Genomic DNA, 18,384 nt, shown 5'->3' with positions numbered 1-18,384 from the left:
TCTTGCCCTATTTTAATTATGAAGTGAGTAATAATCAAGGCAGACGCTGTACTTTCTCAGAGATGCATGGAATCGTGAGTAGGGACTTCTGTGCAGTGACCAGGCATTCTCCTTTGCAAGGCCACTTTGATCTCTGCCATACCTCAGTCCAGAAAAATGAAATGTGATCTTGCTCTCACACTTCAAAAACATCAAATAATAAAAGTAGAAATAATAGGTAACGTGGATGATTTTGTCCAAGATAGTAAATGAAATTTTTTTTGACCTTTTCTGTTATGTGTTCCTTGATTCATCATTCCTTCCATTCCCTGTACATCATCTCACAGTCTTGAGAATGTTTGATTAAACCCATGGTGAATGATCAAAATATTGGCCCTTCAGAAGGTTAATAGTTAAGTTTATAAATATTTATAGGCTTTCAAGTACAGTGATGAGCACCAAAATCGTGTGCTGTTATTCTTCAAACCACCAGGAGAAATATCAGGAATTGCAGTGCTCTTCTAGGGTGCTATAATAGACATAAAAAATATGTGCAAAGTGCTATTTAGATATGTGGAAGCTTAACTGAAATATTACAAGCGAGTTTCTTAGTGTAAATTACATAAATTTTACTATAGTAATAAAAAAATCAAATAAATATAACAAATCCACAGCTCAAGAGTTACTCAGTCTAGCAGGATCTGAAATGAGGCATTACATACAAATGTAAAATGCAAGATAGAAAATTCTAACAATTATGCATAGTGCTGATAAAATTGTATTTTTGAATAAATAATATCTTCAAATTTAACACCGGAGTTACTGATGAAAATATTTTTTTGTGAGTAGAAATATGTTAAAGATATTATAAAACAATTGGGAAAATGATCTTCATTCTATGAGGAGGATTGCATTAATCAAACAGGAGACTAATACATTCATTTTATAAATATTTGTTTCCATTTTTGTAAATAGGGGAGATTAGTATGGAATTAAAGATGTTAATGTTTTTACAAGTATAGCATATTACTCAAATACATATTCTCATGCTAAAAAATAAGAATAAAGTCCAAATTCAGCAATGAACTTCTACTTATTCTCCTAAAAGTATAAGAAATAATTTATTTGGCATGTGCATAAGGTGTAGATCTTGACCAAGGACCAATTCTACTTCCTTTGAATTCTGAGTTCAATCCAAAGGAGACTAATAATTTATGGTCAAACTTGGCATGGTATATGACATTACAATAAAATGTTATGTAGACTATTATTATATTTTAATATAGCATATATTAATTGCTAAAATGGGAGTATTAATTTTCCAGAGACTTGCTCAATCTTGAAGTCTCTTATGTTAGTCCAGGTCCTCCAAGAAGCAGTTGCCAAGGCAAAATTAACCATGTGAGGATTTTATTAAGAGAGAATGGGGGGCGGTGCTGGTCAAGACCAGCAGAGCCATCAGATGGTCATGCCAGTCTGCCTCCAAATGAAGGAGAAGGGGAGGGAAAGCTAGACAGAAGTATCCTAGACTTCTGTGCAGTCTGAGAAAGGTTGGGAAGCCTTTGGGGAAACCTTGAGTCAGTCAGTCACCAGAGGAGTCCCATGTTTCCCAAGCACAGGCCTGCCTTAGAGTCCCTGCTGTGATCAGCCAATGGCCAGGAGCAGCCGAGTGGAAGTATGACCTTGGTCCAAGTATGACAATGCTTTTCTGAGCCCAGCAGCTGGGGTCCTTGGCCAATTACTCTCCTCAAGTTAGAGGTCTGCAAGACGCGTTCTCCTTGTCCCCATGCTTACCAAATATGGTTTTCATTTTTGTAAGCTGGTTTGGCTCACTGATTCACTAGCACCTACTTTGTGGTTACCTGTTGTGTACCACCTGTGGTGGTTACCTGCTGAGAGAAAGCCACTCAGCAAGGGATACACTGCATCTGCCTTCACGGAACTGATGGATAGTAGGCATACAGGTAATTGTGATACAAAACGTTCCTCAGTATCTAATTGAGTATAATACACCTTATGTCGCTTTTGATAAAATAGTTCCCAATCACCCTCCAAATTAAAATAAATTAAAATTTTTGTACCATTTTATAGTCTCTGAATATTTATGTTAAGGGAACAGAATATAAACATTGACCAGTTACTGTTTTGGAGTTGAAATTTGCCTCCATTTTCAACCAAAGGTTTAAGTATATGACCATCCACTGCCATTTCAGATGAAAACCTAGAAACAAAGGAAATACTTTACACTCTCAACTTTCTCCAGAACTCATTTCTTAAATTTAGGAAGAACTATGGGGATAATTGGATTACGCCACCGTTAATAAACATTACTTGCAGATATTGAGAAAGGAGGGTAAATTAAAAAAAAACAACAACAGCAAACTATACGATGATGACATGGAAACCATCCCTAAGTCCCTATTACACTTAAAATATTTAAGGACTCACTAACTTTGGCCATAATAATGTATTAGTAGTTGGCAGCTCTGGAAGAAAGACCAAGGCATTAGCCAAGCAGCTCAGCTCAGATCCTCCTATCATGAGTAGAATACATTAAATTTGGTTTTTGTATTCCTGATTCACAATCAAATGAAGCTTTGGATTCTTTTGTATATTAGACTGGTTTTATGATTTTTGTTAAGTAGAAGCCAGAGGTTATTTTCACTCATTCTGAGTAGTAGCACTCATGTATTAGCAGTGATGATCAGTAGTGATCATTTCTCTCTTTGGAGGCCACAGAGCCAGGAAGGAGACTCAGAATACTGCCATGGAGGTTCAGGCCAGATGTAAATAAAGTCTGTAGTCAGCAAAGAAAGACCATCTACTCAGTCTCCACTGAAGAGCTTTATGAACAATCCCCAATGTGTCAGGAATCCTTTATGTAAACTTGCTTCAGTGCCTAGAGGTAAGGAAACCTCAGGGCACTGTGATTTTGTAAATATATTGTGAAATGACTCTTAAGATAATGGACTGGTTATTTCAAAAGAAAGTATTCATAGAGAAGTACAGTTTAGAGCAAGAAAACTACTTAAAATCATGTTTTTATTCATCAGATTGATTTTTGAATATTTTAACCATTAAAAATATCGACTATCTTCAATACACAGTGTAGCTACAGTCTTATAAGAAACTACTTTAAAATCATGTTTTGTATTGAGTTGATTTTTTAATATCTTCACAATTAACCAGGTCATAGGCTATCTTCAGTGCAGGTGTGATTTCATCCTTGCTTTAGTCATTTCCAGAGAGTTAGCTATACGTATTATTCTGAACTGGACAGATCTAGAAACTTAAATACCTTTTCTCCTCATCCTGATGCATGAGCATAGATCAGAAGTGTCATGTCTGAAATTCAAAGAACACTCATGACACTGAGGCATAGTATCTAATTTTAATTATAGAGGAAATGATATGGTAGTTATTGGGATTTTGTCAGTTACATGTAACCACATGTATGTGTTCCAGGTGGGATGGGCAAGTACACCTCTTTCACAATGACTTCACTCTCATCACTTTCATTTGACTGTCAAACATAATAAAACACAGAGCTCTACTTACACTTCAAAAAATACCAAGCAATAAGAGCGAAAGTCACAAATCCCAAATTATATATTTATCAGTGGCCAAATCTAGAAACCTTCATACAATGATAAAACTAGAATAATTTCTAAAATAAAAAGGGGATAGCAATTGCTCTTCTTTAATTACTAACATGCTTTAAAATGTACCTGCACTTAGGATTAAATAAAAAATAAAGCCACGATGGGGGACTTGACACTATTGTGTGAGTGAATTTGTTAAAGAACAGGCATTGATGGAAGAGAGAGAGAGGGGAAGGAATTGGCAGAGGTGTGGATACAGGACCTTAGGGGCAGAGAGAGGGTACAGCCACAGCAAAGAGATCCTGGACAGGCCAGTCTAATGATCTGTAGAACTAGTCAGAATAAGAGCAGTGAAATTAAATTGTGCTAGTGTTGTCTGTTAATTGTAATAGAGTGTCAGAGATGGTTTCCATGTCTTCACAGTACAATTTGATATTGTCACCTAAAGATTACCCTCCTTGCTTGATATCTGCTAGTAATGCTTGTTGATGATGATTGGAGTGGAAAAATTGTTCCTATAGTGTATCCTTATTTGTAGAAATTAGTACTAGAGGACAGAGAGAAAACAATTCCTTTCTTTCTGGTTCCCCTTCTGAAAAGGCAGACAGCCTGATGTCATTTCTTTGTCAAGTACGTTATTCAGAATATATTAAATACCAATGCCAAAGTTAATGATTCTTCAATCATCTCCTTTAAGAGAGCTATTTATTGGAAAATAACATAAAAAGAGATCTCTCTAAGATATAATTAATCAAAGGAAATTTGAAGGTATAAAATTGTGTTGCCAATTTATTAAGCGATTATTGGGTTGCAATTCTACCACATGAAAAAAAAAACACACCTCAGTTAAGACCATTACATAATCTTGAAATTGCATACAACCTCTCATGGAAAATGTGCTCACATTTTGAATAATGATATAATTTAACTTATTGTAAAATGACAGAAAAGTCACTGTTCAAAGGCGGAGTGTAGTTTACAATGACTATTTATTACTTTTTTATGTCAAGGAGGTAATGGTGCAAGAACAACGACAAAAAAATTTGTTGGTAGATCATGGTGGTGGTGGTGGTAAGAACCAGGTTGCATCCAATCAACTTGGTTCCTTTTCCTCCAAACTAATAGGCTGTGTTACATTTTCTTTTTATACCCAAAGCTCATTGTAAAATTAAGTTATGAGTTCTGTTCATGGATTGTGTTTTATGTTAGGAGAGTTTTCTAAAAGCCTGAAGATGGTTTTTACTCATTCTGAGCAGTAGCTTCGGTATATTTAGAGGCAATGGCCCATAGGGCTCATTTATCTCTTCTGAGGCTGCAGAGCCAGGAAGTAACTCAGGTTTCTGCAGTGGAGATTCAAGCCAGATGTAAATAAAGTGTGTGGTCAGAGGGAAGAGGATGTCTACTTCATCTCCTCAGAAGAGCTGTAGGAACAAACTCCAGTCTGAGATATTTTACGTCAAACCTGCTGCAAAGCCAAGGGAAGCCATAAGAAAGTAAATTTTGTAAATGTCTTGTCACATGACACTTACGATGAGACAGGTTATGCTGAAAGCACAAGAGAAGTACAGGTTACCCCAAGATAGATATCTAACTATCAATAGCTTTTGTATTAGTCAGTTTTCAAGGTTATCTCTCAGAGCAGTAGGCTTGGTTGGCAAGTAAATACCTTTTATGAAACACTGCTCCTCTGTCCTCAGTGTTTGCTGCCTGCTTTGCCGTTTTACTTTTTCACTAACTCTTTTTGTTCTTGTTGTAATTGCGTAGAATGGTAAAAATGCCTTCGGGGTTTTAGCCCTGCTTCTCCTGATTCATTGCACCATTTTCAGGCAAGCCTTCTTTATCTTTATCTCTATGGATTACAGATACCTTTAAAAGATGGCCTCTTTTTGTGCGTATAGCCAAATGACCTAGATTTGTTTTCTGAGTTTTATTTATTTTTGTTTCATATTGTCTTGTTTTTCAGTTTTTTGTAGTTGAGATTTTTTGTTTGTTTTTGTGTTCTATCTATTGGTTGTTTTTTTTTGCTTTTTGTTTTTGTTGTTGTGAGAACCACAAGAGATTTCATGAAGCACTCCTTTTAACTGTTCTTCCATTTACTTCATATCCTTTCCAGAAACAGGAATAGAAAAGCACTTCATACAAATTTTAATTCCTTGATACTCTATGTTTCTTGTAGGTCTTTTGTTAAAAGGCTTCTTTCTTAACAAAATAGAAGTCCTTCCCTGTTGGAAAACATAATTGAGGCTATTTTTTTTTTTAATAGGCAAGAATACCCAAAAATCTGAGTCAGTTAAGGGTTTTTGTAACCAGAAATATCCAAAACATGATTGTCTTATCAGGATTTGTGTAAACCAGGAGACATTTGTCTTCAATTCCTCCACCTTCCCTCTTCTAACCTTTACATGACTTGGCACTTCAGGAGTCAGGTAATAGGAAAAAAAATGTATTTTTGCTCATTGGCTTTATTAGCATAATTGTCAATGTGGATGATGCTATATATTTCTAAGGCCAACTTTGCTTATGAACAATTTAATATAGCCATTAATTTTGTTTGGACTCTGTTCTGGGGAGATGGCCTGTAGTTCCCCTTCACTTCTAATTCTAATTCCAACCCACTGGCTCCCCTGAAACAAGGAGTTGTTTGTCTAGCCCAACAGGCCAGTGGGAGTGGGGAGAGGTTGAATCCTGCCGAGGGCAACCTGAAATTTGGGCCAATTCCTTTCTATCCCGAGGTTGGGTGGGTGCTTTGTCCTGCAGTTTCACTGACATAGATGGCTAACCTGTCTACCTTCTCTGGGTCTCAGCCACCTAAGGAATTAATGCTGAGAATCAACTAGCTGATGAGAAAACCCATACTTAAGAAGATTCAAGAGCTGTAAAATGGGAGAAAAACCAAAGCAACCAGAATCATTCCCTATCAAAATAAAGTTATTCAAGGAGACAGACGCCATTCTGAGTGAAATTAAACAAGAGCTTGAGGGAAATTCTAATAAGTCAACAAAAAGACCTTGAGGAACTAAAAATTATGATTTTTCCAGACTAAAAAATACAGCAGGAAAGAATGATCTTTGTTGATGTCTTGAATTCATCAAGTGAATTCAAGTGAATGAAACACTTGACCCACACGAAAATAAGTCCCAAAAGATAGAAATCATTAGAGAAAGTAAAAAACGTTAGAGAATATGCAGACTCAATGTGAGTAACCGGCAGCTCAGAAGGGTAAAAGGACGAAGGTAAAACATTACTGATACACACAATATGTGAAATTTTCCAGGCTAAAGAAACACCTTGTGTCTGCAGATTAAAAGGCCCTCTATGATCTATGCAGAATAGATGAGAGAAGATGCACACCTAAGGACAATCTGATGAAATTTCCTAAATTACAACAAATCTTACAATTTTGAGAAAGGAGTAAAAGAGCCAGAAGCTGCTGGAGTAATACCTACAGACCACTAAGAGAATCAGGCTGTGAAAAGAGTAATCCTTAAAACAGACGCAAAAAAAGTCACCTCATTTATCAAGATAAAGTTCTGTTTCAGATACATTACATCACATTTTCTAATTTATTTCTTCATAGCATTATCACTCTTAAAAATTTCCATTAGTTCCTTTTTCTAGGTTTATTGTCTGTCTTCTCCACTAGAATGCAAGATGCTTGAATTGCAAGGAATTCATTTCCTGTGTCTTTAGCTCTTAAAACCATAAGTATTAACTGACTGTCCATTTTAAGTTATAGAGTTTAAGGTTATTATACAATAATTTATAATAGATAAAATATTTTCAAATTGAAGGTGTAGTTTTTAAAAGTTGCTACACAACGGGTTTTTACCAGAGAAATGAATCTTATCTATTTACATTTTTTTGTTGCTGTTTACAAGGTAAGATTTTTTTAAAGGTCTATAGAAATTTTATTTAAGATTTTAACCTTGTAGAAGAAATGTGAAAAGCACTGTTTTGATTATGCTGCTATTGAAGTATAGTATTTCCTTTTCATTTCTTATTAAAGGAAAATAAAACAAAACACAACAAAACTCCAAGGCAAGAATGCTGTCTTTCTAAAAATATTTTTTTGTTTTTCAATTAAATTTATTGGGGTAACAATGGTTAGTAAAATTACATAGGTTTCAAGTGTACATTTCTATACTACATCATCTAGCTATCACATTGTGTGCTTACCACCCAGAGTCAGTTCTCCTTCCATCGACATATATTTGATCCCTTTTACGTGTGGATGTATATCCAGTTCAAATGAGTGACTGCTATGTGGTGGGACTAAGTCAGTTCTTCTGTTTGTACACATTAATGAGATGTCTCGTAGGGAACAATGCAGTGCTGGGTGTGGAGGGTCACCCGTATTTTCAAGGAGCTCACAGTCTAATACGTGAGCAGCAGAGTAATAATGTCTCAGTGCTGTCTGTGTGCCGAGGCAGGGTAATCAGATGAGAAGAACCTGGCCTCCGGAGTTAGAACGCCTGGGCCTGAATTCCATATCCCCACCCCTACAGGAGGGTCACGTCATCCCTCTCATTTTCAGATTGCTTTTCATAGAGACTGATGCTCATGATACTAAACATTTCATCAGTAGTTTTAGTATTAGGTATAAAATGTGAATGAAAATAGAGGAAAAGGAAGTGACCTTGTTATCACAAGACAGGTTCAATCCGACCTGAGTTGCCCAGAATTACTTCAAGAATAGCTGCCCTCGAGCCAAAATAAATAAGTAAATAATAATAATAAAATAATAAAATAAAATAAAAGGCACTGCAGGAGATATGAGCAGAGTAAAGGAAAGACTCTGTCAATCAGAAAGTGGTTCATAAATAAAAGATGTTTGTGATTTGAAGTCCAACAGGCCTGGAGCCCAGTACATAATGAACACCAGCAACTGTGTAACCTCAGGCAAATCACGAAAATGCTAAACCTCAGTGTCTTGTCTGTATGACTAGAATGAGATAACCCATGGCTACGGTAAGGTTTAAACACAAACATGCAAATCCCTTCGAGCAGTGCCTACTAGCACATAATAACCACTCAATAAATACTTAATATCTGTTGTATTATTTTTTTAAAAGAGAGACCAAAATGCAAATGTCATCCGTGTCTACACGTGTGCTATGCAGGGGAGAGTAGCCATGCTGTTTTATTTTGGGTGGATGGATGCAGCGGAGTCTGGTAACCTTTGAGCTTTAAAACTTGATGATTAATTCCCCTTATTATATTTCATTCTCTCCAAGCATAAAATATAAATATATTCTTCACTGCAAAATTATGAATGAATATTCTGGCATTCCAGCTAATTTCTGTTCCACAATAGTCCCATATTAAGTAAACTCTCATTAAATTTGGGGTAGTATATATCTGTCTATAGGGGGCACACAGATATTTCTGTCTGAGTGGTAGCCAGACAGTGAAACAGGGAGAAAAGGTAGTGAGGTATGAGTTTTCACTGCTGTTCATGAGTAATTAGGGAGAATCCCTAACAAATTGGGGGTATAACCTCTACTATGTGGTAACATCATCATAAACCCTCATCAGTTTGCAACCTGACCCCTTCTTAGGCAGAATTTAATCATTTCAAGAGAGTTTGTCATGGCATATTTAATTAGCCATTTGCCCCCATTAATTGGAAAGTCTTACCGGTTGTTGTGGAAAGACTTACTGATTCTGACTCTTTTAATAAAGACAAAAGAAGAAGGTATTTAGTCGCTGTATGTATATACTGTCGTTGCATTCTGAGACCCAGAATGTTCCATCTATGGCACTCCCGTTTGCACTTGCACTGCTAACATTGCGGTTTCTTTGGATTTACAGAGCCCAGTGGTATTGACCAGGAGACGGCGCTGGCTGGTGCACAGGGCTTCCTGGGCTGTCTCTCTGCAGTGCAGGTCAGCCACGTGGCCCCTCTGAAGGCCGCCCTGCACCCCAGCCGCCCAGCCCTCATCACTGTCTCGGGACATGTGACAGAGTCCAGCTGTGTGTCCCAGGCTGGCACTGATGCCACAACAAGGGAAAGGACGCACTCCTTTGCAGGTAGCATATGGGTCTTCTTTACCCAGTCACAAACACAGCTTGGCCATGGGATTTAAAATCTTCTGATGTTGCCATTGATGCTCCATACTTGAAATGGTTTCTTAAAATGGATTTTTGTATAACTGTCAGTTCTCTTGTCTGTTTCTTTTCCAGAGACTCTCTTATGCCATTGCAGCTGACATTGCTTAAGTTTAAAATGACAGAGATCCCCTTTGACCTACAAAATTCTGTTCTGGTTTAAAATATTTATGAAGTTTTATAAAATTTCTCCTTCTTACTTGCCTATATCACCCCCTCTCCTTTCTTTGTCTTTGTCCTTTAATTGCAGATCATTCTGGAACAAGAGATGACAGAGAACCCCGAGCTAATGCAATCAAAAATGACTCTGCAGTAATTGGAGGTAATAGAAAGCATGAATGAGCTCTTCTTTGGTACTTATTATCATAACTAGTAATGATTAATATTTAGCATTAAATAAATTATGTACGAAGAATCTATAGATATCCTAAGTATTACGACTGAATCCTGAGATAATTGGGGGTGGTTTATTATTTGTACTGGATTGTCGTATAGTCTTCCTGAATTCCCAGCTTCCTTGGAGATTTTCAGTATAAATAATTGATAATTTCACTGAAGCATCACACTTAAAGAATTGTTGCTAAACTGTATAATAATGAATTGAAAATGGCTATCTACATTCCCTAGATAATTCTGAGTATATTTCAGGAAGTATTATTTTTGATGGATTCTTGGACATATCACTGTTTCTGCAGGGGTTTATGTAAAAAGTAGAAAAAACCCTGAGATTAACATTAGAAATATATATTTTGTTGCCTTAATACTTAATAAAACAGACTTTTTCATGGTTTAAATGCTCGCATCAATGAAGATTACACTTTTAGTTGCAGTTTTATCAAATGTTAGGTAAATGGGATAAAAGTCATTCATAGTTATTTTACATTACAGAATTAACAAAAAAATTTTAAAAGTATCTCTTCCTGGTAATGAAAGAGCACATTCTCAGAGGTATAATTTATTCAAAACCAACCCTCCAAATAAACTTCTTTTCTTCCAGATTAATGGTTTTAAGGATGTTATTAATCAAATTATTGAAATGTTAAGTGGTTCACCTTTTCCCCACACTCTGCGCATGATATGGACATAAAAAATAAACAATTATTTTATTACATTGCAAGATAATGTATTTACTCACATACTTGGGCAACTTATGTGGGCTTTATGCCTGATCCAGTTGGTTTTATTTTTCATAGCCTTACTCATCTAGACATCAACATCCTTCAAGTAGTTAGGATTTTATTTAGACAGAGTACAGTTCTAGTCAAATCTTTGTGGGGCTATTAAAATCCCCACTGAGGATATTAACATCCCCACTGCTATTTCAGTTGCTTTTCTTTTTATCAAATTAATGGTGTATAAATTAAAAATACCTAAAATAGGGTCTCCAATTATTAATACAGCAAGCAAAAAAAACAAAATCCCTGCTAGAAGAGTAGGTAACAACTACATGTCTAAAAGAAATACATTAATATATTATTAATACATTACATGGTAAAAATTCACTTCAAGCTGTAGCATTTCATATCAGCTCAACATTTTAAACCAGGGTTCCTAGTGAAACAAATTGTCTCCATCTCACAATGGTGCTTTCTATACATTTACCTTGTACAGATATAGGGAAATATAGATAGAGCTAGATATAAATAGGGAGTGATTATATAATCATAGGCAAGGTTTACAGAGTAATGGAGAGGTGTGTTGATAAGTCATTCTGTGTTATTTTGAAATGAAAACAAATTATAGGTCACCTGTGAAATTTTTACTTGATTCAAATGCATAGATCAGAGGAAGACAATATGGAAGGTTTGCAGCCCAGGGACTCACCAGGGTCTACCGATCTGGTGTCTGCTTTTGATTATTTCAGGGACTGAGTTTCAGAAGCAGAGCAGCTGGTCATGGCCATCGAAGCTCAGAAGGCCTTGTCTGATACCATGTGCAATTTATCTACTAAATCACAGAATATCATCCTCTAGTGTATTTCCCCGTCTGGTAGCATGGTGGTAGAATTCTTCAACCGTTGTCTAGTTACTCATAAATTGCACCCACTGTGTAACAATAATTAACCCATTGAAGGATTTTCCAAATTGGATAATTCCCCAATGTTCTCCATTTGAGACAATCTTGTCTTCAGTTACAAAACACTGAATAATGTAAGATGGGAAATTGATTTAATAAGACATTTAAAAGCTGGTGACCCAGACACTGCTGAGGGTTTCTGGCCAGGCTGCACAGAGATGGATGGTCAGATTTACATAGAGAAAAAGCTACATAATTTCCTCATAAAAACACATTCACACAGAGTTTCAAATGGCAATGCCATAGAATGCAGTAGTTGGCTATATTTTATTTAAAACATCTTTTGTTGTTTTGTTTTGTTTGTGTAACAGGTTAGATCAAGATTTTTCTTGGACATGACAAATCCTGACATAACCTCTTCTCCAAACTAAAGGATATAAATCACATACATGGAGCAAACTACTTCCAGAGTCCATCCATGATTTTGAATGGATGTCCTCTCGGGGCCCATGTGATGTTTATTTTACAATTGCAGAAGCCTGCTCTCTAGAATGTCTTCACCAGTTCTTCACCTTTAAACAAAGAACCTACAACCAGACAATAGAAATATTTATAACAATTCCTCTGATTACTTTCCTAAGATAAGAGGCAAAGTATAACAACACATGGATATTCTGATTAGAATTATTATTTATTAACCTGGCTAATAATAACAAAAAAGTAACCACACCCATTAGTAAATTCTTCAGATTTGAAGTGCAGAATTTGGTCACCACACTTGTATTAAATTTATCAGCAAGGAATTACTATCCTTCTCAGATAAGGCTGACCTAGTCAAAAATCGGCTTAGCTGTTGGCAATATTGTGATTAGTGATAGTGAATTTGACCCCGAAATCATGTGCTCAGGAGTCCACTGTGATTGATGAGACCTTTCCTGGATTTGGCTTGGTTGGACTCCATTAGAGTTGTTTACACCTAATTTAAGCTAAAACAAAGAGTCCTAGTTTTAAATAGGAGAGCCCATCTACACTGCCATTTTCATTATGCCTACTTTTGTCTAAAAAAACTATATTAGTTAATAATTCCACGGATCTCCTCAGAAACGTCTAAGTATGAGGACACTCTCCAACTCTTGGTGACAGACAATAGTTTTCCAAATTCTATTTTTCATGTAAAAGCTTGAATTTATCACTGGCAACAACATATGTTGTCCGTCATTCATGAAGCGACAGACTTCGTTCTAAAATGAAACTTCATTCATTTTGGAGAAAACATCTGCCAAATATCCAAGTCAAAGCAACCATAGTTTGACTATGAGTTGCTCTTTCAAATGCAAACAGTGCTCCAAGAAGCAAAAAGCAATCAGTTCAGCTCACACAATTCAGATGTTCACACGCGCACGTTTCCTGGAGACAGCCGTCATATTTCAGGATGGGCCAGAAGGACTTTATGTATACTATCCATTCAATTACCCAAAGTGTTAAAACTTGTAGTCAAAGGCCAAGATTTAATAAAATGAGTAATTTTCAGGTCTTCACCAGGGACACTCTTAAATGTTTATTTTCTTTTCCCTGAGATGGCTTGGCAGTGCAAGCCTTCTACTGTTTTCAGCCGCCGATCTTAGGTTTGGTGGTCTTGCCTTAATTCACCCGAAGGACCCAGAAAACTTCCTCAACCTTGTTTTGCGGTATTCATGGATATATCAATTCAGTGAGAAAGCCATCTTAGTATTACTATGAAAATAGTTTTGACCCTATAGAACCCCTCACAGTGTCCTGGGGACCCCCAGGAATTCATAGATCACACTTTTGAGACTACTGACCTCATGTAATGCCAGGGTTGATAACCACTGGCACAGCCAGCAATTGTAGTATTTAAATTTTTCATTGACAACCAGATGTTTCATATGCCTCATATAGAAATAATCTAAATATACCTATATATCAGTATCAATATTCATTATTCAGGATTATTCATGAGCAGAACCTATTCCTGCTATTCAGCCTAGGACAAATGATTTGAAAATGAACTTCATTCACCTGAAATCTATGTAATTTTACTAACAATTGTCACCCCAATAAATTAAAAAAAAAGAAAATAAGAAAATGAACTTCATTCTAATGTTTACATATTTAAGTATAAAAACACATTTAATTATTTTATGGTGTTACTACTACTCTATAATTTCAAAATAATTAAAACTTGTCCGAGTATTGGTATGAAGTGACCACATGGTCTTAGAGACCATCTTTGTTATTAAATATAAATGCACTACATAAATCCAATATACTATGCTTTCAGAATAACTGGAGGCAAACCCACAAGGTAAATAGAACTCAGAAGTAAGCTCAATATATTATGATACCACCTGATCAAGAAATAACGTAAAGTTTTGATATTTCCAATTTATATATACTAGATGCGTGATTTGCATAGCAAGTAATTTTACTATGACTTATTAAACAATGAAGTCAACACAGTTTCTGTTCAGATGAAAATTCTGACTTGGTATTTCTTTTCTCTTCTCTCACTAGGTTTGATAGCTGTTGTGGTCTTTATCTTGCTGTGTATCACTGCCATAGCTGTCCGCATTTATCAGCAGAAAAGGTTATACAAAAGAAATGAGGCAAAAAGGTCAGAAAATGTAGACAGTGCTGAGGCTGTTTTGAAAAGTGAGCTTAATATACAAAATGCAGTCAGTGAAAATCAGAAAGAGTACTTCTTCTGATTGGTAGCTGTGGTTTAACTTACAGTTACGACAGTGTGTTTTAATAGCGAGGGGCTGTCAATGGACAGGAAAAAAAAAGATGTTTTTACATTGAATGTACCAGCAATGGATTTGCAGAACTGCCATCTTGTCATAGCCAGACGTGAGGTGGTTCCAGGAAGCCTCATCCAGTGACACATTTCCCATGGCAGTCATTCCTCATAACAAGGAATTAAATATTGCTGTTAATTTCCAATGGTTCTGATATGATCTAACGCAGAAGTTTAACTCACGTGATGACTGTGGTTTTTAAAACTGTAGCCCCGCTCTCTCAGCATAAGATTTGTTAGAGGTAAATATCAAAATTGGACTATAATGACCTTGCTTTATTTGAGAACATATGCTGTGTTTGCTTTAGTGTTCCCATGGTGTTATTCATAGACCTGGAAATGCTTCTAAGATCCTATTTGGCTGGTGTTTGCATCTTCCGTGGCCAAAAGCATTTAAACAAACCCCTTTGCCTTTCTCTGTATTACATTCAATACAATTTATCAATAGTCTTGAAAGATGTTTCGTTGTCATTGGTTTGTTTGTATTGCTCTTTTTCTATTTGACTGTTCTTAATGATTTTTAATGTGTTAGGTTTTTGAGTGTCAGAATTCAGCTGTGAACATAGAATTCATATGTAACAAGACTCAGAAAGTGTGTTGGCTGTCAGTGTGTGATGTCTGGCCTTATAAAATTTTTTCTATTTAATTTGCTATCATCATTTGGTATGGCAGTAGTTAAGACCCTGGCTAATGCCAATGTCCTAAGGATTATGAAATGTTTGCAACTAAACTTGTTGATATGACAACACAACTCTTAACTCTGCAGAAACTTATTTTTATTTACAACTGCAATATCTCAAATGAAATATACTTCTGAGAATATTTTCCCCAAATGTTATGTCTGTTTTCTTTATAGATTTATACTTCTGTTTTCCTAAAGTTTATCACCAACTTTCCTTTGATCTCCTTTGACTATATTCCATGGTCTTATGTATTAGGAAAAAAAAAAGAGACACTTTAAAGTGTAGCGTTCCATTCCCCATTCTAAAATATATACCCCTTCAGGTATACATTTTGCTGTGCACTGATCTCCAGGACAGACATTTTGAAATATAAACAGCAACCATGCCCCTTTCTACAAAACCAGTAGAGTGATTAAAGGCTGCTCATTCTAAACGGTGATGACATACTGTGTTTCCCCGAAAATAAGACCTAGCCAGACAATCAGCTCTACTGCATCTTTTGGAGCAAAAATTAATATAAGACCGGGACTTATATAATATTACATAAGACCCAGTCTTATATTATAGTAAAATAAGACCGGGTCTTATATTAAGTTTTGCTCCAAAAGATGCATTAGAGCTGATTGTCCGGCTAGGTCTTATTTTCAGGGAAACACGGTATTATATGACATATACCAGGTGTGTCTTTCTAGTCACTTCTCATTTACAATGATGGGCTACACTTATAACAATGGGGTACATTTAACAGAAAGTACCAAAAATCAGTATAACCAACTAACTAGTGCATTCTGTTTAGATGATGTATACATTCCAGGAGATTAAAGAATTATCAATAACCTTATGAAACCGACACAATAATTAATTTTGTAGTCATGTAAACAAGATGTTTGCATGTAACTATCTTTGAATTCCACATGCCAATTATGTAATAAAGGCACTCTGCTATTTATACTCACACTTTTTAGGTGCTTGCCAAGGAAAATTGGATTCCTTAGTTATCTACACCAGAATAATTTGGAAATATGTGAATTAAGCATCTTATTTTACTTCTTAACTCTCCTTATAAAACCTGTCTGTCTTTTTTCATCGCACCGTGTCCATTTGGACGTGTCTGTAAATGCCTGACTAAATCTTAAGGATATGAATTAACATAGCAGTTTATGAAGCACTTATGTTGACAAATAGCATACTTTTCTGTTTTGTTTTTCAATTGAAAGGCTCATGTGGTGTGTAGCAAAGGACTGAACACAGAAATGGTAGTTTTTATTTGGTACAAAACTGAATACAAACATTATAACAGCCCTGAATCTTTTACAAGTGTTCATGTTTTATAGTAGCAGCATTCGCCTGGTTGGGAGCAGCATAGAGACAGGTTTGTAGATAGTGAAGCCTCATAGCACTCTGTGGTCTGCACTGCTGGAAACTGCAACATTATGGCAGCAAAATGCATTGATACATCACATGCCATGATTTTCATTTCCTATTTTGTAACCTTTCCCTTCTTTTTCTCTTAATAAAATGCAGTTTTGAATTTAAATGCACAATATATTTTAAGAGACATTGTATAAAAGTTTAAAATGAGGAAATTATACTGGATTTTTTTTTTCTCAAAACAGTAAAAATATGTGTAGATGTATGCCTTCTTTACTGGTATGTGTGGTTTTTAAACCTTTTGGTACCTCCTGTGATTATTATGAATTGTTAACAAAAGCTGCATTTATAATATATATTTTTTCTTTTAAGTGGACTTAAAAATGAAAGAAAAAATAGAAAAGTGTTTACTAATTGTAACAAGTAAAGAAAGTTAAACTAGATTTTAAGTTTTGCCAGAGAACAATTATTTGACTGTTGGCAGTTGTTTGTTTCTTATGTATTTCAATTGAGTGATGTCCTTTTGCTTCTGTAGAGAGCGTGGCCAATGAGCACTATATAGATACACAGGATTATATGGAAAAATGCACCCTGCTGTAATACAAAAGTTAGAAAAAAAGTCTTTGTGATTTCAAATGAAAACTATATATAATTAACATTCTCGTTTTGAGAAGACTTAAATTTTCCAAATCTGATTAAATTAAAATGTGCAGTACACAAATAGAGTGGAGTTAGTGTGGCATATGAAGTGGGGGTCATCCGTGGGAAAAGGCATCTTAATTAAACCATGCCACTGAAATGGCCCACTGAAATTGTCCACTCTAGGAAATAGCTCCATTTTCTTTTTTAATCCTTTCCCAAGTGTTGCTCTTTAAAGCATGTTTAATAAATTCTTTAGATGGTAAGTTAAAGACAGCAGGAAGAAGAATCAATCAGACAACCGACCAAACAGAATCCAGTCATTTAAAATGATCTTTTGTTAGATGGTATTGTCCTTCATCTGTATCAGAAACTTGGAACAGGGTCCATCATGCAACTGGAGAGCACCGATGTATTATTTAGTGTGGATAACTCAGTTTTACAGATAAAATGTCCAAGACGCAGATATATGAGGTGATGCTCCCGAGGGGACATGTAGCAGCATGTACGTGGTGAAGCTGTGACTAGAATTTCCTTTCACTCCACATTTCGCTGATCTAGTGTTTCAAAGACCTGGAACTTCGGCTATTTAGTGGTGTAGAAAATTTGAAGAATCTTGATATCCTCTTTGTCCAGAATGACCTATAGTTCAGATCTTTTCCATATCCTTTAAAATGAACATAAACCTTTATTTGATGGTCATTGCCATTAATCAATTTGGTTTTCTTGAAAAAAAAAAAAATAAGTTTATTGTCCTTGACTCTAGGAGAGAGAATTTTCACTGGAGCACTTTTATATAGTTTTTGTGAAATACACAATATTAGTTAGCTCTGACTGATTTGAGTCATCAAATGTTTTCCTTATGAGAGAAGATGACACATCTTATATCCAAACGTGTTCAGTTGACTGACTCTCCTATCCATGTAGCAAGTAAATGATGCATTTACCAAATACATTCAATATGACCTGCTTGTCTTCTGCTTTTCCAAAGTTTGGAAGATGGAGAGTGGTAACAGGGAAGGAAAAGTTCAGAAGCCACTAACTGTGTGTTGGAGATACATGTGAGTGAGGACATACACGTATATAAGAAAGAAACAAAATGAGGAGAAAGGGAATATGAAATAGTTTTCATTCAATGTGGTAAGAGAATTGGACTTTCAGTGTATTA

The 18,384-nt window shown here is 35.7% G+C and overlaps 1 protein-coding gene across 3 annotated transcripts in view; it reads left to right on the top strand.

Moving 5' to 3' along the window:
• CNTNAP4 (contactin associated protein family member 4) overlaps positions 1–16,849 on the top strand; it is a 237,473-nt gene extending 220,624 nt beyond the window's left edge. For 2 of the 3 annotated variants that reach the window (XM_074314549.2, XM_019710883.3), the window contains 3 exons: positions 9,393–9,611; positions 9,940–10,011; positions 14,241–14,572. In XM_074314549.2, coding sequence (XP_074170650.2) covers positions 9,393–9,611; positions 9,940–10,011; positions 14,241–14,434 — 485 coding nt within the window. In that variant the 3' untranslated portion in view covers positions 14,435–14,572. Of the gene's footprint in view, positions 1–9,392; positions 9,612–9,939; positions 10,012–14,240 lie in introns of all 3 variants that reach the window. The other variant, XM_019710874.3, reaches the window with a different exon arrangement.
• Positions 16,850–18,384: the final 1,535 nt, after the last annotated feature.

Source organism: Rhinolophus sinicus, chromosome 8, assembly GCF_057876585.1.
Source record: "Rhinolophus sinicus isolate RSI-liver-muscle chromosome 8, RSI-T2T, whole genome shotgun sequence".
Lineage (NCBI taxonomy): Eukaryota > Metazoa > Chordata > Mammalia > Chiroptera > Rhinolophidae > Rhinolophus > Rhinolophus sinicus.
Note: the sequence above shows the minus strand (reverse complement) of the source record. Positions and strands in the feature narration are given on the sequence as shown.